The 20,997-nt window shown below is 39.9% G+C and overlaps 2 protein-coding genes across 2 annotated transcripts in view; one reads left to right on the top strand and one right to left on the bottom strand.

Annotated features, from left to right (window-relative positions):
* LOC131879738 (mucin-2-like) overlaps positions 1-19,534 on the bottom strand; it is a 42,443-nt gene extending 22,909 nt beyond the window's left edge. Inside the window, exons 1-9 of the mRNA XM_059226134.1 lie at positions 19,363-19,534; positions 18,451-19,193; positions 17,077-17,164; positions 16,833-17,012; positions 12,281-12,420; positions 11,923-12,214; positions 11,439-11,851; positions 10,501-11,027; positions 2,553-2,596 (exon numbers count right to left, since the gene is read on the bottom strand). Coding sequence (XP_059082117.1) covers positions 2,553-2,596; positions 10,501-11,027; positions 11,439-11,851; positions 11,923-12,214; positions 12,281-12,420; positions 16,833-17,012; positions 17,077-17,164; positions 18,451-19,193; positions 19,363-19,480 — 2,545 coding nt within the window. The 5' untranslated portion in view covers positions 19,481-19,534. The remainder of the gene's footprint in view (positions 1-2,552; positions 2,597-10,500; positions 11,028-11,438; positions 11,852-11,922; positions 12,215-12,280; positions 12,421-16,832; positions 17,013-17,076; positions 17,165-18,450; positions 19,194-19,362) is intronic.
* Positions 8,505-10,481, top strand: LOC131879742 (noggin-like). Its single transcript, XM_059226147.1, has 2 exons — positions 8,505-8,670; positions 8,976-10,481. Exon 2 carries the CDS (start codon positions 9,466-9,468, stop codon positions 10,294-10,296), a length of 831 nt encoding a protein of 276 aa, XP_059082130.1. The 5' UTR covers positions 8,505-8,670; positions 8,976-9,465; the 3' UTR covers positions 10,297-10,481.
* Positions 19,535-20,997: the final 1,463 nt, after the last annotated feature.

Raw genomic sequence — 20,997 nt, 5'->3', positions numbered from 1 at the left:
ATTGTAACAAAGGTAGCGACAATAACAAAAACTGTTTACGTTACGACGTAATCGGCTGGTGCTTTCACTTTCCAAGTTTTCTGGCAACCTTGAGTTTGAAATTTGATTTGACCCCATCACTATTGACTACCCTATATTTAGTGTGTTGAGACGAACCATATCTATGATTGATATTTTCAGTTGAAGATGAAATGTTCTTTCTGCATAAAGCCAAGAAAAAACGGGCAGAGTTGCGATCATGTGCTTTGTCTATGACTAAACACTTTGATTTTAGAGTAAACTTATCCGCATTTTTCGAGATAAAATTTAAGGTAAAAAAGCCTAATTGACTTAATTCTTGAGTGGGGCCAGGATTTCGCGGTCAAAGTATAGAGGAGGTCAAAGCCAGTGCAAGTATCTTTTCTCAAGCATGTTTTTGAACCAGCCTTATTGAAATTTGAAGGAAAATGGGACCATAAATTTTGAATATTGGTAATTTCGTTTTCTTTTTGTGTTGTACGAGGGAGTATTCAAGGTTCTAATGATTTGACCAATGTCATTTGAAAGATTGTCCGTGCGTTGCAATCAATCCTCATTGTTTGGATCACCTTGAATTCAGTTCTCAGCATCTTTTAAGCATGTTGCCAAATCCACTTTGTCATGACAAAAGCTAATCTATAGATCGCTAGGACTGGGAGAAAGAAGTCCCCTGATGTTATCAAGTTGGACAACGATGTCCAGCGTTTTCGTAGTCCTTGAGTTGCTTACGTACTTGCCCCGAATCTTGGGCTTGAATCAACAGGCGTCGAGATCGTTCCGAAATCCTTAAATGGGCACAACGCAAAGGAGCCATTCCTAGAGAACAATACCCAAATAACAATCTCTTGAAACAATGCCGACCCTCTCTAAAAATGCGTTCAGTCGTATATGAAACTAAGTACCTCAAAGAGCAGGAACTTGAGTTAGATTCAGGGGGGGAAAGAGGATCTATATACTTAATTTTGCTACGCCAAAAGCTACCTCCACTTCTATTTGCTTTCCGAGTGGAAAGAAAAATGTAGCAAACTTTCGGATTGGGTATTATCGGATTTTTATTTCAAATAGATTATAGTTGGGCACACTTTGAAATCGAAGATAAGCTGACAAAACCGACCATAAACTCACGTTAGCCATATATTTGGGAAGAAAAGATGATAAATCTGTTGATGCTCTAAATGAACTTGTAACGTAAATTGTCAGAGCCTGTGGCAAAAAGATATAGATTACTCCGCAGGGTCACCAAATTATTTGAAATGGAGAAAAGATTAGGCATACACATTTCAAAAGTTATGTTTAGGTCAAATATGTTGCGGCCTCTTCGGCGAATACAAATACATAGATTGAACTTAAATTACCAAATAGAAACAACAGGCCTACGAAGCAAATCAGGAGTCAGAAGCTTGAAGATCAGGCTTTGTGAAGTGCCATGTAAATAAATTTGATGGGCCCAACTCTGAACTCAATATCCATGAACAACATGGACACTCGTAAGTGGTCTGAAAAGCCTTAGGATTGGTAAATGGCCTGTCGTTGGCCATTGACACCTCATTGTCCCATTTGAGAGGCCATTACATAACAGAGAGATTAAATATGGAAAGGCTTGAAATTGGCTTCGATTTTTATGGGTGATGTCATTATTCTTGTTTGGCTGTTCTCAGATAGGAATGATAGGCAAATTAGGATCATCACACTGCTATTCTCGTCATACCCACTCTTTGAAGCGTACAATCATCTTGTCAGAAGACTCTAAATTGAACATGTCCCGAATGGCTTATGTATTATCAAGTGACATGAAACAATTTCGCTCAAGAATGAAACACTTGAGCCCAAGACAATTGAGAGAAATATAATATGCGGATTACAACAGGAATTCTAAAAGCTGAAATGTGTTCTTATCTGAATATTCATTGTTTTAATTGAGGAGAGAAGCTCCATGAAGCATCTACTGGGAGGTTTTCAAGCGATTTATCTAAAGTATGTCGTATGCAAACAGTAATCATTTAAGTTGCACCAACCATTTATTGATAATTGATTGAATGAGGATGACATTCAGTCATACTTTTTGACATGGTGATTTTTAGAATTTGTAATTTGTGACATAAGTAAACTTCTTGTGAATATTCGACAATGCCTCTCTTACGAACCTACACGGATGTGAAATGTAATTTTTGTTTTATTTCCTTGTAAAGTTGTTCGTTTCAAAGTGATGTTGTCAAAAGCTTATGTAGCTGACCAAGAGCTTGCTAAAAAATTCGACTTTTATTTAGTGTTTACAACTTGACAAAACTTCGGGCACATCTCCTGAGTTCCCAAAGCATACTTTGGGGCTCAAATTTGCCCAAATTCATCTATTGTACAAGATCTTGTGGTCGTATCATAGGGTTATTTGGAAAAAAAGAAATATTTGCTTCTGTTTGCAGTTCATATCTCTAGAAGTGTGCGGTAAGCCATAGAGGTAATGTAATCCCTGTTAGAATCTCACAAGAAAGATCGGAGGTTGCGTGAAAGAAGTTCTATAAGTGCCGTGGAGTTACCTGATCTGATGAGACTAAACTCTTCGGAGAACTCTTCCTCTTCCCTAGAAAAGAAATGAAAATGTCATGAGAGGGCATCAATTTTTCAGCCTAAAATTTCACCTTCACCATATTGACAAAACTAAAATTGGTGTGTAAGTCAGACGCACCCAAAAAATGGAATGAAATCTGCAAAAAATCAACACAAACACATAATGCAACATTATTTGCAAACAGTGGAAAAAAATGCAAATTGCGCAACAAGTTTTGATCTTAAAACAACAGAATAAGCAACAAATAATATGCAAAAGAAAAGGACGAAAACAAAAATGAATAGGCGTAAAATCAAAGGATGTTTAATATTCGATGACATGTTGAAAGAGGGCTGATGTCTTACTTAAAACAATACAAGAGGAAACAGGCTTAAAATGCATAAAAACAATATGACACAAATGAACCATAAATCGTGAAGAAAAATGCATTTGCATGTCTTTAAATGCCCTATTTTGGTTCAATGCATTGTATAACTGTAATGGTGACGAAACTATAACCGGAGCAAACACAAAAACGCAAACACAAAGCATTTGTCTTTTCTCTATAAAAATAACGAATTCTTGTTCACGTTCCTTTTGCCAAAATGATGAATTATTTACTCAACCATGCCGCTTAAGAAAATAGAGTCACGTTACACGTGAATAATTATTCGTGAATCGAAATGTTTCATACTCTAGGATTGATGATTTGTAGAGTAATTTCGTCTGAAGAAAATAAGCGAAGTAGGGCGAACATTTGCAGGAGGTGACAACTTTTAGATACCTGTTGTGTTCCAAAGAGACACATCTTCATGATCTAATTCAACTGTAAGCTATTGTGCTGATTATTCAATGTGGCATGATGGAAAACAGCCCTTAGGGATTACTGAACAATCAAGCAATTTGACAAAAGACAAAGATAAAAAAAGAGAATAACGAAGTCATAACCTTCTCATCACTTGCATGTACGCTCGTTCATATAGCCGAATTCGATTTAACGATATTGTTCGTCAGCAGAGAACGAACAAATCCACTTCAAAATGTAAGTTACCATCGATTGAAAAATAGCCACCCAAAGTTGCCATCGAAAAAAATCGTAGGACTTCGGAATGCAAAAAATGTCTAGAAGGCAAAACTTTACCGGTCTAATGGAACGGCGGAAATTGTCAAGGAAAAACCATTTTTTTATCATAATCTTGCAACGGTTTTCAATAATAGCTAGTGTTCGCATTGGGTTTATAACTAACAGTCTTATTCTAAACTTTAACCAACGCCTCACAAAATTCCAGATTATTTGTATCTTTCCACTGAATGGTCAGCTGAAGCCTCTCCTCTCTCTCATGAACAAAAATGTAGTTTTAAATAGTGAAATAGCTTGATCTCCAATATCCAAGATGAAGACCTCGCCCATGAACAGGTCCTCTCATGAAGCTATGATAAACCCTGTTCAGTGCACTTAAAACGGCGGCCCTGAATCTTCACCAATAACTTTTTGGAAGCTCGAAAGGGACAACAGCTTAATCCGTCTACCAACATGATAATCCCCCAATTTGTCTCTCGAGAGAACGAACATGGACCTCTGAAGCTTTGGGGAGGAAATGCATACTGAAAAAGTCAAATTGTGGACGGCAACATGTTTCTGGGCTTGGATGTGCAACTAATTTGGTTTCCGTCATTTCAACTATGCGTTCCGACTGTCCTCCTGAATAGATAATTCGCAACAATAAAAAACCTATAGTACAGCATCAGAAATTTTGACCCTTGAGAACACGAGGACATATTTCAATAAGTTGAGATTATGACTTTTGGAAATTCAACTTAAGTTACAACAATATTTTGTATTGATCCAATAATGCAGAAAAAGAGAGCTCCTTTATGATGCAATTGGTTTTACTTGGTCAATGAGTCATAAATTAAGGAGCATTGCAACACTGTTTATAAAAAAATCTGATAAGAACTAATTGGAGGAATTTAGCTTGACATTTTATGTTTTATTTGAAAGCTTCTTGGAAAATGTTCAAAAATGCCAAGTTTCGATAATTTTCAAATGAAAGTGTTATTTCTTACTTAACATTTATCTCGTTTTTAAAGCTTGTCCTGTTGGAGAAGATATTTTTCCAGTCCTTCACCTCCAATATTTCGATTTGTTTGGAATTTCATGACTCGTCCAGTGAATTGAGAAGTCCTCATGAACTGTGAACAGTACCAGTATATACAATAGCTGTAGTACGAATGGAGTCTGTCAAAACAAGACATCAGGAAATTAGTCTTAGTTGTCAGCGATGAAGTTGCCCAATTGAGTTGGCACCCCATTGCTAATGTCTTGATTGCTTGATTGGGTGAGATTTCTCATGTTGCTCGAAAGTGTGCCGTGTTCTATTGTTATTATGACAGGAGCCCGCAAATATATCCATCACCTTTGTTACTGAACCTCAATGTTCGTTTGAAACACATATTTCCCGAGGGACGGGGGTTAAAATGTCTCATCAGATTTTCAACGGACAATTCAAAGCATATCTGGGCGAATGTGTAACTGAAGAACTTCATGGAACAACCTTGGGTTTTACATTACCGTTCTTCTTGGCTAGAAGAACATTTTGCATTCATTAACTCTACTACTTCGTTCACCGTGGATCCGCTTCGCTAAAGATGAGTTTTGATTTGGTCCAACAATCTGACTTTTTTGCATTGAGAGTGATCCCTTTTAGGGACAATCTAGCTTATGATCGCCGCAATGTAAATAATTTATAAAAAATTAAACACGCCTTCAGGAAGGTAACAATAGCCGAAATGTAGCACATAAACCTCAGAAGTGGTCCCAAGTTTTGTTTCTACTTGTCTATTATGAATTTCTACAATCTTATTACTTCCATGAGCGTTATTTATCTATCATTCTCTACCTCTTGTATTTTGTTTAGCTCTTATATCTGATCAATATACTTATAATACTTATATATAAATAAAAGTCACGTAAAATGAATAATCTTCTCGTCTTGAACTGCTGGGATTCCAATCCCGGTAACGCTAAGGAAGTCCGCAAAAAAAAAATCTCATCCATTTATCTTACCTCTATAAATGCTCCCATACTGTATATACGCCCCAACAAGTATTCTGAGTGGAATTGAAGTACATAATAAATAAAATAGAGTAGATAATTTTTTACGTTCATCTAATATCAACATCAAATGTGACTAGAAATCCTTCGCAGCAAGAAGTAAAGACCCCTATAGATATTATCAATCCAACCAAATCAATATATTCCTAAAGCTAGCATTTTCATCTCCAATTGTCGAGCTTGAACCGTCAAGCGCATCTCACTGAAGTTTTCCACACCTTCATCCTGTTTGAATCCTCACCTGTGGTCTCGATTCTGAACCACCAATGAGGTCATCTCTGTTATCAGTAATCCCTATTATATTCGCTCGAAAAAGGTGCGATCCGAATTTCCATAGTGATGTACCTCCCCAAGTCCTCTGTGATAAGGCGGACTTGAGCAAAAACGGGAGAGTGGTGGCGACTCCACCATCTTGATCAGTTTGCAGACTGACTGAGATATTTGGATACTTGTGTGTTTACCCCCTATGAAGCCATTGGCGCCACTTTTCACCCACAATCCAATCGAAACCACACTTGAGGAACTATGAAGAGTTCGCCCCATGGAAAGTACATAAGAACCGAGGCGCAGCCTTGGAGGCAAGGTAATTCAAATATGTTCGGAAAAAAGACACCAAACACATCAAAGAAGGGTGATTGGTTCAGGGTTTGAATCCTTGCGTATCGTACATATCGTATAATTTGCCGACTTGGCATGATTATCTCTTTTGGTGCTCCAACTTATTGTATACATCTAATCAATAACATCTCTTAAGCCAACCTCTTCATATTGTGTAATGCGCATGCCGTACTGTTTTAATAAGTAGGAAATGTTCTTGTGCACAAATCTTAAATATTTCTCATGCTTTCTTACCGTGTTGCGGGAACTTGTTCCACCTTGACACATCTATTGTTCCATTTGCCTTTGACTCTCTTTTTAATGTTTTAATTGAAGCGCTTACTTCAAATTGAATTTAGAGACTTGTTTCGTCTCCTAAACTGACTTTGTCAAAATCGGTCGTTAAGGTATGATTCTATTTTGATTTGTACGGACCTTTAGTTTTGCAACTTATCGATTCCTAATTCAAAGCAAAAGTTTCGACCTGCATCCAGGGTGAACGACATTTAGGAACCATTAATGTCTAGATATCGTTTTCATCGTTTAGGATGAAAGGTAAGTGACCTGGGAATTTCATCAAAATAAACATTGTACATAATGTATGGGTACACTTGATCCAATAATTTTGTCAAACTTCCAACTTCATCAGCAAATCAGTACCTCGGCAGAAAGTTCGATAAGAGATTACAAATCTAAGGCGATGATTGCTCCAAAACTTGTTCAGTAAAATATTATGAAGAATAATCAAGGACTCTTAGAAGAATAACGGCTCCATCAGCTCTTCAAGAAACCACTTCTAAAATATATTGTCCATGAATACATAACTGAAAACCAAACAGCTGTAAGATAGAGCAAGAATGGAAACCATTTACAAAAAATTTAGAAGATTGATATTTCAACCAGTTGCAAAATGTTCCGAGCAAGTCATACAACGGAATACTAGGGATTAAAAAACAATTCTGAACATAGTTTGAGACAAAGGTGTGTGAAACAGAAATACCCTCCTAATGAGTGATGGCACTGCATAAAAAAAAATTAGAACTGACACTTTTGAATGACGTAGATGAAATATATCTGAAATTTTCTTGCTTCTTGTCTCTCATCCTAGAATGATACCTAGGTTGGTTGGCTTATGATCGAACTGAATGATTTTGATCATCGAGAGAGGCGACAGAAAATCTGCAGGAAAGCGCCAAGAGCTCAGCATGATTGCCACCAGAACACTCGCATAACAGCATGCATGACAAATGGCCTTCCACCATGCTATAAATCAAATCATTCATTCTTCTTCTTCCACTAAACTCGTCACCCAAGACAGCCAAGACCAAGAGCTCCACCTTATCTACATTATCAATAATAGTTTGTATAATGGTGCCATGATATCAACATTGTCTGCGATCCACTCGATTCTCTCGTTTCATTCAGACAGTTGACCGCGCTTGATGCGTGCGTGCGTGCGTTGAATATGGAATCAAGGCGATTGTTTGGTACCCTGTGGAGCCCCATGGATGACATTATTCCCCCAAAAGACCTTAAATTAAGAGGCGCCCACTAGACGCGACGCAAGAGACCCCTCGACAAGTGCCTAATTGTGAGAGACTATTACTACCACCAAACGACTTTTTATTGACTCTTTCGAAGCGTTGCAATATAACTGTAAGGTAGTAGAAAACCATGTCATATGACTAAAAGTTGGATCTAACTCAATGAAGGGCTCGGATTCAGGATGGCAGCGGTCAGTCAAAAGAGAAAGGTCTACTTGATGATTGGCAGACGATTTGCCATTTAATGAGGCGATGACAGATTGGACTGTCTGATATCAATGTTTGCCTTCAGGAAACACAGACAGAAGTAGAGAGGACCTTTTTCTGATCTAAAGAGACAAGTGAGACAAAAGAGGTTGGTCGGCTGGTTGACTCGCTGTTCAAGTCCTAGAGTACAGTAGAAATGGTAATAATAATAATTCTAACCAGCTGTGGGATGATCATCTTCTTAGAGCTCGATCTCGGCGGCGCCCTTCAGACGAGACGCAAAGCTAAACACTCTATCTATCTTTCCTCCATTTTCTGTGAGCACTACTCCAACAACTCCAACAGCCATTACTACTACTACTAGTTCTACTACTATTGTAGTGCTTCTCTGTGGGCTCCCGCCGCCAGAACGAGTGGTTGTATGGAATAGAATACCCACTATTGACCCTAAGTTAGCGGTGACTTCTTCCAATCACAAGGGAATAACATCAGAAATGACAGACTCAACCTTCTCGTTGCCTCCTATTTATATGGAGATTTCAAGGTTCAAGTCTGGCATGCACTCCTCAGAGGCGAAATAGAGGAGCCAGCATTCCATAAGCACCTTCTGAACTGGCTGTCCTCTCCGAGGATGATCAACAAATGTAGGTTTGCCCGATCAAATCTATGTTCTCCAAGGGGAAATTAATGTGTGTCACTGGCGGAATCTAGGCGACACTTGCGGTTTCCGAATTGGTCTGCTGTACGGCCAAGGCGGACTGGCGGAATCTAGGCGACACTTGCGGTTTCCGAATTGGTCGTTCAGAGGGTGGAGGGACAAGTGAGATAGAGATAGAGGATACAGAGAGAGGGGGTTGGTTGAGCTTGGGAGATCATCTCGAGAGTCTAATCAACACTTCTTTTCATCTTTTCTCCTTCGTCTTGATTTTTGGTTCCCTTCCTTTAATAGGAGATGTCGTCTTCGCGGTGGATGATACTCTTCTCATTGTCATCATGGGGTTTGACGCCGTTGAAATGGGTAGAAGGCGGACGCCTTGTCTCGTCAGAGGGTCGCCGCTCCCCCCGTGTCTCTAAACTATAGAACCACTAGAGTGCTCCAACCACGAGTACCTCGAGCACCTCTTCGCCCATGGTGTGTGTAGTGATTCGTTCACTCGCAAAAGAAATATTGTCGAAAAGGCAAAAACCAATGGAGGAGAAGTAGGCGCAACCACCACCAGAGAGGCGCCCAAACACCAAAAGACGACAAGAAGTCGCACTTTTTCAGAGTCTCCTCATTGTCAAATTGAGAAAGAGGATATATGACATGGAGATAGCGCAAGAAAGCCATCAGTCGACTCCAGACCCTCAAAGTGGACGGCGGACACATTCATCCACGACGACAGGAACATTGCCGTCATCATCATTATTATCAGCATATCCACACATAACCACACATCATGTCCAACGCGATTTGGGCTCTTGTGACTTTGGCAAGTTGGCTGGTAGTGGTTGAGGTGAAAGCCATACCTTTCAATGAGGAACTGCTGAGACATGAGCTCCAATCTCAAAGCTCCAGATTCACCGTGGAAGGTGAGAGAGAAACCAAGCTGCCGCTCCAAAGAGCCATCACTTTAGCGGAGCACGTGGTTCCCCTCGAGTTCCAAGAGCATTTCAAGAAGAAGCCCAAACGGAAGAACCTCAAGCCCGCCAGACTCCTGAGGAAAATGGGACCCGACTTTGATCCTGCTTGGATGAGTATGGAGATCCCATCACAGTTACTCTCGGTGGAAATGAGTGAAACCCAAATGGCCCAATTGGTGAAGCAAGTGACTAGTCTGAACCTGGAAGAGGAGCTCAACGACATCTCAAACCTCGAAGAGTTCCAACACGACGAGGCGGAAGACCTGGATCCCAAGCTGAAGAGCTCCATGATCTCAGCCTTTGAACAATGGCTCGTGAAGAAAAGCTCTTGTCCCATCACCTACAGATGGGAAGACCTGGGCGAGTATTTCTGGCCCCGATGGATCAAGAAAGGCCAATGTAGTGGCTCTACTAACGACCAAGAGGTAGACTCTTCATCCGAAGGTACTCCCTTGGGATGTTCCTGGCCTTATGGCATGAAATGCGTGCCTGGGGATGTGAAGACTGTTCATATCCTCCGATGGCACTGTCGACGAAGAAGCGGATCCAAAAACAAGGGCAAGGGCTCCAACAACTTGCGCCAAAAATGTAAATGGTACAAGATCCCTTATCCAGTCACATCCAGCTGTCGATGTGCTTGTCAATGATGGAGAAGGAGCAAGAACCAACCCTGATCACGAACCCATACTAATCCGAAAGAGAGCACTAATTATGACCTGCAATCAAATTCCTTCAGAAGAGAACCAATCCGCTTCCATATTTGTAAACACTAACCACCAGAGATATTCTTATACTATATAAAGGTTACTATGATAAATACTAAGGAAATCAATGCTTTTGTTCCAATTTACCTTGGTTGCTCATCAGCTGATTCGTTTGGTTCCAAGTCAATTCCCAGGTCACTGAGGGCACTTTCAACGTTGACAAACGAAGCGGGAGGTTTGATCACTATCTCAGGCTCAATGTCTTTCAACCATTCCCGTTCCAATTGTTCAAATGGATCCAGGACCTTGGCAATGTCCAATGAATCACCCACTGCACTGGCTTCTTCCAGAGAAGAGCCAAGATTGTCAGCAAATTCAAGAAGGCTCGCGTAGATTGGATCTTCCTCTCCAGATTTGGCCTCACTATGAGTGAGCTGAGCTCCTAAATGAAAGTCTGGCTTGACCAAGGAAGCATTGGGGGCTTCCTTGATGGTCCGTTTCATCTTCTCCAAAGGGATCAACATGCGTGATCGCTTGGAGGTCACACTGTTTTCGCTTGAACACGTTGAGTATGACGACGTGGACTCACTCCAGGATTGTTCATGGTCACTGTCATCTTCAAGATCTTGATCTTCCTCCTCATCCTCATCCGAAAGGTTCATGTAAACCTCGGCCTAGAACATAAAGAAAAAGCTTTTATGTAATCAATTCAATCCAAGGTTTCAAGCTGCTAGTAATCAGCAATTGACTGACTTTTCATACCGTAGAGATAAATTAATTACTCAAAATCGAAATTTTTTGAACACGTCAAAACGTTTAATTTTTTAACAAAATCTGTTTGAAATGCTTAATAAATGCTTAATTAACAGAAATTTACAATTTGGATCGTGCTCACAGTAATTGAATTCCTTTGTCCTAAAGTATAATTCCCAACAAATATGCCATGGTTTGGAGATAATCAAGGGTAACAGCGAATCCAAACATTTTCGATAATAAGTTGATTGTTCAAGCAACAGTAAAGCATATCATTAAATAATTACACACTCCCTAGCTTCAAGGCTAAAATATGTTTGACTTCTTTTTACCTTAGGAGTATTCAAAACGCCACAGGTTCGTCGCAAGTCCAAGATCTCTTGTACGCTTATCACCGAACGGATAGGGAACAGAGCTCTAGGGACATCATAATGGCCTTGACCTTCATCTTGGACACTCTCTTCATCAGCATCGTCTACCAGACTCTCTTTCTCGGTCGACGGGTCCTTTTTGGTTCCAATCTTATGGGATCGGGGCAAGGTTTGAGAATGAATCCGGTCTTCACTTTTCGGCCTTCGTTCCGATGACTTGATGTACAAACTTCGCTTTTTCGGCAAAGTGGAACAATTGGAACGGAATCTTACTTCACGGGAAGATCGGGAGCGCTCGATGAGAACACGAGTACTTTTCATGGGAGCATCTTTAGTAAACCTCGAATTGATAGGCCGGGATATGGTTGGCAATTCTGTAAAGTGTAACTTGGTGGATTATAGACATCTTGAATATGATTCATTAGTTACCATAACAATATCAAACCTTGAGAAATTAGCTCCTTTGGGGAACAGATTTTGGGCAATTCTGCGTTTTCCAATCTTGGGGGCTTGGGCAAAGGGTTCCTCCTCATTAAGCTTGGAACGCTCTGACTGCGGAAAGCTTGGGATGGAATCTGTGGCATAATTCGACGGGGTGGAGGAGTGGGCGGTACCAACCTCCTTTGGAAACTGATTGGTTCGGAAGATTTCGGATCGATGGTGATAAGATTGGTTTCTGACATGGAATTGGACTCAATGGTCGAGGCAAGATCTTTCTCCATGCTAGAAGATGTTTGCTGGAAGAACGAGTTCACTTGAAGGATAGAACGCGTTGTGATTCTTGTGGGAAATGAAAGTCATACCAAGTCCAAAGAATTGTTATGGGTTTGGATTTCATAGGATCTTCTTTTGATTCGGGGAAGAGTGTGACTTTCTGAGGATAAATCTCCAGACCCTTTAGAGAAATAGTGTTTGATTCTCATTTTCACAGATACTGGGGACTCTGAAAACAGATATCTTGTTGTCAATTTTCTTAGTTACTTAAAGGAAGATTAAAGGGAATTTATAGACAAGCAAATCATTGATGAGGAAGAGGTGCATATATTTTACGTGTCACTTCCATGATGTAAAAAGAAACAATTTGTTAACGTTTTAATGGTAATTACCATAGAAACTGGAGGCTTGACCTTTAAAACTTGTCTCATCAAGAAAGCCATCAATGACTACAAAAAGGCAGTGAACACAATTACAAATACAACGTTTCTCAAAAACTATTTGTTAATCATAATTAATCAATAATCATAGATACATCTAACACTTTTATGTTGGAAGCTACGTAGTTACCCCAACTCTAATGTCTCGAAAACAGCTTACCTTTTAAGGTACTACTTTTTTTGCAATTTTGACGAAAAACCAAAACTACTAAAATCGCATTCGTTTTTTAACTTTAACAGCTCCTTCAGTGACGATATAGCCCTTTTCATTGAGCGGAGGAAGCGCCCTCTGTTTTGTCTAGGTGCGGACAAACAACCGTAGAAGTTAAAAAATATGCTTTAAATTGCCTGACTTTATCAAGAGATTATTAAATGAACAAGTTATCGCCCAAGCATTGTGATACAATAAATAGTTACACGAAGTTGTATTCGGACATTAAGGCAAGCTCTGATACCAGGAAACAAACGTGCCTGCCAATGCCAGTGATGCAAAATTGGCGTTGCCAACTAGTTTTAACGAAGCTGACCTTTCCTCATATGGCAATGTGAAACAAGAATCGGCTTGGGCCTACTTGGGTGCCGTATCTGTAGAGCAACCGCTTTTCAATTTGCGAATCCTGTTTCGATCCCAGGGAGGCCGAGTTCAAGGTCTTCTTTGCGGTATTTAATTACAACATAAGTTGTTGCTTTNTAGTTTTAACGAAGCTGACCTTTCCTCATATGGCAATGTGAAACAAGAATCGGCTTGGGCTTACTTGGGTGCCGTATCTGTAGAGCAACCTAGAGCCCTCTAGAGCAACCGCTTTTCAATTTGCGAATCCTGTTTCGATCCCAGGGAGGCCGAGTTCAAGGTTCTTCTTTGCGGTATTTAATTACAACATAAGTTGTTGCTTTAACAGCATAAATGGGCGAACCTGCCGTCATTCCCGAGGGTAAGGTAATAATTAATGTTGGGCCGTGACAACGAAGCGGGAATATCCCTCAATTGGGACACCCATCATTCAAAATAGTAGGCTGAGCGAGAGACCTGCCATCTGACTTCGTAACAAACAAAACAAAGCAAAAGGGTCAGCTTCTCAAAAACAGGCTTGAAACCCCAAAGTTGCATCACTGACTCTGGTACCAGTAAACTAACGAACCTGCCAGAGCTTGCCTCAACGTCCCCATACTGTATGATTGACAACACGACAACACTTTGGCAATTAACGTTTCCAATCAAATAGTACTAGGAAAAACACAGTTTCACAAGTTTTTGGCACTAACATCAAAAGTATCACTATTGCGAGACTTACTTTTAGCTTTTTAGCACCATTTAATAAAAAATGGTGATGTTGAAACGTCGCTGGTATGCTAAGTCAAGGATACTTTTAACAGGAGGATTGGACATGGTATTTGGCGAAGCTAGACCGCTGTGTGATAACGATATTTCAGCTTCCCAAGTCACATGGGATACTGTCATTCATTATGAAAAAGCGATTGAAAAGAAATAAAGAAATCGTGATTTATTACCAAATGTTGAGTTATCTTGCTTTAAATGAAAATATCGAAAGTTTCTGTATTATGTAGAAGAAAGTCTAGAGTTAAAAAATAGGTGATTATGAATATAATAATAGATGTGCAATTTGGTCTCAAATGCCAGTACCTTACAGCCTGTTTTCTAATTTTGACTTGGTCAAAGAGTTGTTTTGGTCAAAGAGTTGTGTCACATAGCTGTTCCACCTTATTATTTCAAAAGGCTAGCAAACTTGAAGAGTTAATGCCAAGTTGTGTTGACACAAATATATCAAAAAAAGAACCTCAATATGCTTTTTCTAATGCATTTCCTAATCAAAAGACCAAACAACATAAAGGTTTTTTGTCTTCGTTTTTTTCACGGGCTTTTCTAACCGCTACAGGGAATGTGATCCTTAGTACTATTAAAATGATAAGTTACAATTCGTCTATTCATTACCTTTCAATCTTTAGCTAGTCCTTGAACGTAGGGTTGATCTGGAATGCTATCTAAAAATTTGTCCAAGTCTAGTTTGAAAGATGCAACCGGATCAACAAGGCCTACGTATTCCCTTCGAATATTAGAGGGAAGCAAATTAAACAATGAAGGAGCCCGAGAAAGAAGAGATGTGGACTTCATTGTTCGAACTAGCCTGGATTCTCGAAGACTTGAAGGTGCTCTCAAAACGCACATTAAGCCTCTACGGTCACTAGAATTGACCCTAAATCCTGGGTTGGGACAAAGCTCATGGATGCTTTAAAGTTTGAAGGTGTACAGTATCAAATACCTTCTGTACCTTCTCTGAACACTGTACAGTCCCAACTTTTTTAGTCTCTCCCAATATGAGAGCTCTCTCAATCCTGTGATGTTCCTAGTGAAACATCTTTGGACTTGTTTGACCTTTTGCAAACCTGCTGAAATCATTAGAGCCCAAATGGATGAGGCATATTCAAAATGTGGCTGAACAAGCGACTTGTACAGAGTTAGCATCATGATGCTGTCTCTGGACTTAAACGTGCGATATATCCAACCACACATTTGAAAAGCTTTACCCACCATCAACTGGATATGCTTATCGAACTTTCCATCATTTTGGAGGTCTACCAATATCTTTGCCTCCATTATCTACAAGTGGAGTATTCAGAGGAGTTGACGCGAAGGTCATTGAGCGGAATTTCATGCCGTTCAGGGCCATTTTACTCTTAGTAACCCAAGAATAGATTATTTATAGGTCCTTTGCAAGGCTACTTGAATCTTGGCCATTCCTACCAGAAACTAACTTTGTATCCTCAGCATAAGACGAGAGACTGGCAGTAATACTAAGCTTTTGAAGCGGGGCAACAAATATTATAAAAAGGAGGGGCCCTAAGATGGAACCCTGGGGAACACCTGACTTGACATCATGTATGTGACTAAGCGACCCTTCAACCTTAACAACTTGCTTCCTATCATGAATGAAGCTTCTTATCCAATTGAAAACCTTGCCTTGGATCCTAATCTCATGAAGTCTATTCAACAGAAGGCCATGATCTACTTTATCAAAATCCTTGGCAAAATCAAGATAGACAGCACCTACTGACTTGTGCCTTTCCAGTCCCTCAATGACCTGCTCTAAATGCTCAATCAGTTGGGTAACTGTGCTAAAATGTGCTCGGAACCCATGCTGGCTAGGAGGAAGGACTTCATGAATATCAAGAAATTCAACAAGTTTGAACTTCATGATCTTCTCAAACACCTTCGCAATATCTAAAGTGAGAAAAATCGGCCTATAGTTATTGAGGAGCGAAAAATTGGAACAACAACGTGAGCTAATTTTAGTGAAGGTTGAAACTTGCCCTGATACAAGATGCAACGCATCAAGTACTAGAAAACAGGAGCAAGAACCAGTGAGCATCCCATCAGAAACTGAGATGTCACGCCATCAGGACCAGGATAACTTGAAAGCCTCAAGTTCCTGATGGCCGCTAAAGCATCTTGATCTGTAATTATGAGATCATCAAATTGCTTAATTTGACTAACTACATCAATCTTAACAGTCTCGTCATTAGAAACAAGAAGCTGTTGCTTCTGAACTCAGTGGGGTTGAAAACACATTGTAGAACTGATATCCAAGCATGTTAGCCATAACCTCTGCCATGCTACTGGCTTCCCCATCAACTAAAAAGGCCCAACAGGGTGTTTCATCTTTCTCTTAGAGTTCGCATGAGAGAAAAAACCTTTCGGATTCGACCGGACCTCCTGAACCACCTTACTCTCAGTTTGTGGCTGGTCATTTTCGATGGAGGCCTTAATCTGTGTTTTTTGGATGTCAAAAGTGTTCGTAATTATACCCTCTAAGGATTTGAAAGGTCTCTCAGAAGGGTCATTTATTGTGTTAGAATAGTTAAGCAATAAGTTGTTTGGAGAAAAATATCTTGGTAAAGTCAGGCATCTTAGAGGGTATCTCGTGTTTCTTCGTTTGATTGTCCGCAACGAGACGAGAGAGAGGATAATGAAAAGGACTATTGGAATTGTGTTACTGCCCTTCGAACAGCACCAAATCTTTGAAATATATTATGCTTTCAAAGTCTCGCTGAACATTTCCAAAATTCAACTTTCCTCCGAGCTCCGTACCAATTTTGATTAAAGGTTTCGTGACTTGAGAAATTAAAGAAGCGCCATTTCACCAACTTTTCTCCCTTCAATCAAATATTTCAATTATTTTCTCACCTTTCAATGCTTTAACACATTGAGTTCGAGTCATTCGACGGACAAGTTTTCCAGCAATGCACAAGATTTCATCTCCAATCTCGAGTCGTCCCCAAGTACATCGAACTCGATGACTCGGTCCTTCCTGAGCACAATTTTGAATGTAAAGGTGTTGTACGTGTTCCTCAGGTTTTGAGCCTCCTGCAAAAATTATAATAATCTAATATTCAAGCTAAAACAGTTATCACGAGCATATCAAACCTACCTTCAAATTTGAGTCCTAGTCCGAGTTTTTGACTTGGAAGACGGTAGAGAATAACATCTTCCTCAACTGTGGAACTTCTCTGTGGAATCTGTAACAAACGGGATTGCAAATTATTCCGGTTGGTTCAGATGATAAATTCTTTTGGGAATAGATATGAAGCGAGGCCTGCATTTTGTCGGCCCAAGCTCAGCTTCGGAGGGGTAATGAATTGCAATGTGTGCTACGACTTTAATTATAATCTGCTTGATCATGATTCATTTTTGAAAGGAGCCAGTTCTGGCGTGACCACGCAGATTCGAGAAATTTGTCCACCTCACCCTCCCTCAAATCAAAATGAAAAAAAATCCCCTCTGATTTCGTTGATAAGGTCCGTTAGATTGCAGTGCATTGATTGATTGGAGGATGGGTCGAAAAATCGTTTTATTTGCATAATGACGAGCAAGGGAAATATGACAGCCACATGGCTTTGCTGATTGGACTTGGATTGGCGAAAATGCACTTCTTGCGGAAGAAGAGTGTGCATATTTTGCACGATTCAATTATGCTTTGATTCAAAACTTTCGACTTATATCAAATTGAATTCAAGCAAAGGCAAAAGATGTTAAAAAGAAAAGAAATTCATAGGGACTTGAGGAAAATTTTAAAATCTGAAACCTAACATGTGTGTTCTGTCAGAATAACCAATTCTATTTAAATCCATTTTTGCTCCCCATTGTAAAATGGAGACAGAAGCGTAAAATAATCCAGCCGTCACTTTACGTACTTATTTCTATTTAGCATCTTTTTATGAAAATTGAGATTGCTCATTTCAGACATATTTTTTCCATTTGTTGAGCTTCATTTCCAGCTATTGTACCTTACCATTTGAATTTTGGATTGTATTTGCCTTTTTGTTACATTTTTTTAAATTTTACAACAGTTATGAAAAGTAGTGGTGGTGAAATCTAGCAAATGAGAGTTTAAACCCAAAAAGGGGTTTCAATGCTATTTGCCTCTTTTCATTTTCTTCCGCATTTTTCAACGAGAAATGCCCAAATATTGAACAGATTTAGATAAAACCCTTGGTGTCACAATTTCTAATTAATGTCAGGTTGTGCTTAACGGCAGGAAGAAAAAAGGATTGAAACATTAAATAAGAATAAAATGTCACTTTTTCACCTACAGAGCGATTAACCTCTTCAATGGCGCTTTGAGTAAGTGAAGCCAAAAAAAGCACTCTACATACACTATATGTGATTAATTAAGACGCCAAAGCCAAGCTTTGCATAACATTTTCACTGCTCAGCAAACATAAATTTCGAACCTTCTTGTATGAATCATTCTCAATCCCAATCTCAATCTCCAATGCACCATCGAACCAAAAATCAACCTTACCCAATTGTCTGAGGTTTTCTTCGGGATCACTTGAACTGGCTTCTGTTCCTCGGTTTCAAAGCTCTTAATCACTGACTTGACCCGATGTTCACGCGGCCTTGAAGGTCGTTCTGGTTTGATCCAAGGCGGATCAGGCACACAATTGCGATGATATCGTGATTGCTTCACCCGCGAAACTCCCGTTGGCGAATCTTCAATCTTCACCACTGTCACATAATTCCCGGAGATCACTCGTCTTGAGTTATGTTGTCCACTGACTACCACCTCATCTTCATCATTTCCATCGTCATCATCGTCACTCAAATTTCTTCCCAGGTGGATGGCACCACGACCACGGAGACAACTTTGTATTTCTCCAGGAGAAGCCCTGGAGAAGGTAGCACTTCCGGTACTTGAATCTTGACTTGAACTTGGAGCGAGACGTTCATGCACTGGAGAAGATTTTCTTTGACTAAGTTTCACATGGCAATATTGTTTTTTCTCATGCAGCCTGCTCGGCGATCCCCAACGACGACTTCCAGTCTGAATTGGACTCGGGGGATTTGGTGAGCGGATAACAACCCGGCACAGATGGTCTTTCGTTTGGTTGGCATGAGGATGATGATGATGATTTGGAGGAGCAGGAGAACGTTCAAGACAAGCTGGAAGAGGAGGAGGGGGAAACAGCTTCGGCAGAGACCCTTCCAATGCGATTGGCAACGGCGGCTTATGGTTCTTGTCCGATACATTCCTTTTCAGCCCATCTGTAATGAACAAGTACTACTTCAGGGATTTCACTCCTAAGGGCAATAATGGCTTAAAGGCTGATTTTATTATGCATGGAACATTTTAGGAGGAACATTGACCCTGTGTTCCGATTCATAATAGTGGGACAGGTGTGGCTCACGGTGTTTGTTTCTCAGAATTACTTACGGGAAGGGCCTTTTGGCGACTTTTTCTTGCACACCTCCTGGTCGGCCCAGTAAGTTGGTTTCTTATTCCCATATCTTCTCCGTGCATCGCTGATTCCTCCCAATGAATTTATGGCCATCTTTCGGGATAACGGTCAAAACTTCAATTGAAGAAACGTTAACAGACTCCATTGGCTACACCTGAGACTCTGCTCTCTGCAACATGTCCAAAGAAGACATCTATGAAGACATTGGAGAGCTGATCCTGGTGTAGCGGGTGATGGAAGTCAGTCAAGGTGGTGGTCTCATTGAATTGGCGACTGATGGTGTTGGTGATGCTGGCAATGGGTGGGAAATCAATGGTGAATACACACACACACACATTCACTCATCCACACGAGCGATATGTATCGGCCAAAATGATGCCGGGGAGGAGTTCTGCTCTCATCATCTGAAATATATACAGATGCGGCATTTATCATCGTGTTTTCAATGGACACATTTTCCGTACGATTTTCCTCCTAGTTTAAGCACGGTCTGAGACAATGATGGCTGAAAAAGTTGGAGTTCAATTTGCAAGACAGAAATGTCTTTTTTACCAGTAACGAACTTATGTACATTAATTCCTGTTTCTTTTGAAAAGAGGGATTAAAATTATACTTTCGCAGTAAAATGGGCTGTTTGCAACGATGGAAAACAAAGCTAAAAATTGCTCGTTATTCGTTCCGTTCTAAACCCCCGAATTAGTATAATTTAATTTTCGCCGATTAAAACTTTGCTTCCATTCTTTCAATTAGATCTAGGCATGAAATAATAGTATTTAATGAGCAAGTAAATGTGTTGGTGGACTAAAAACCGTTAAATCACAAATATTCATCGTTCTCGGTTTAATTATGGAAGAATGAGATGCAAGAAACAGAAACCAAAATGTCGATTTGCCACCCACTTTCTTTAAATTCGTCTAAATACCCGTCCTGTCATTACCTGCAGCCATATTTCAGAATAATTGTAATTAATTACCGCTATCAAATGAAATATAAGAGGTTTCTGAGCCTCAAAGAAATGTTCTAACGACTTGTGCAAGCAAATGCCCAGCAAAAGAATATGCATAAGATTGACAAAGCGCTATGCAGGGGTGTTCAAAAAATACAATAAAAATTTACAAAGATACAGAGAAACATGCAGTTGGCAATTTTCACTCTGTTTATTCTGTTATACCAAATCATGAGCAGGATTACGAAAGACCAAAGAATGGCAGCAAGCAAAAATGCTACAGAATAACAAAAAGGGCCATCATTGTCATCATTGATAATCTGACATGGTCACTCAAATTCATTCAATCTATTTTCCCATCTGTCTAATGTCGTATTCAATTGGGACATAATTTCGAAATTCACAGACTACAATCCAACATCAATCCCCATCTTTTTATTTTTTGCGAAACAATTTTCTGAGAGAATTTTATCAAGCTGCAAGCTTGGAAGGTTGAGTGAACACATTTAGGAAATATCCGCTCGCCAAACCAAAATCATCTGAGTCGTCAGAGTCACTCTGAAGCGGCCTTGACGTGAATACATTCAAAATTTAATCGCTTTCAGAGAAATGTTGCATCAGAATTTAATTACTAAGCCCCGCATCCCTTTCATTGGCAAAGTCA

The sequence above is a fragment of the Tigriopus californicus genome, chromosome 4 (genome assembly GCF_007210705.1).
Source record: "Tigriopus californicus strain San Diego chromosome 4, Tcal_SD_v2.1, whole genome shotgun sequence".
Classification (NCBI taxonomy): domain Eukaryota; kingdom Metazoa; phylum Arthropoda; class Copepoda; order Harpacticoida; family Harpacticidae; genus Tigriopus; species Tigriopus californicus.
Note: the sequence above shows the minus strand (reverse complement) of the source record. Positions and strands in the feature narration are given on the sequence as shown.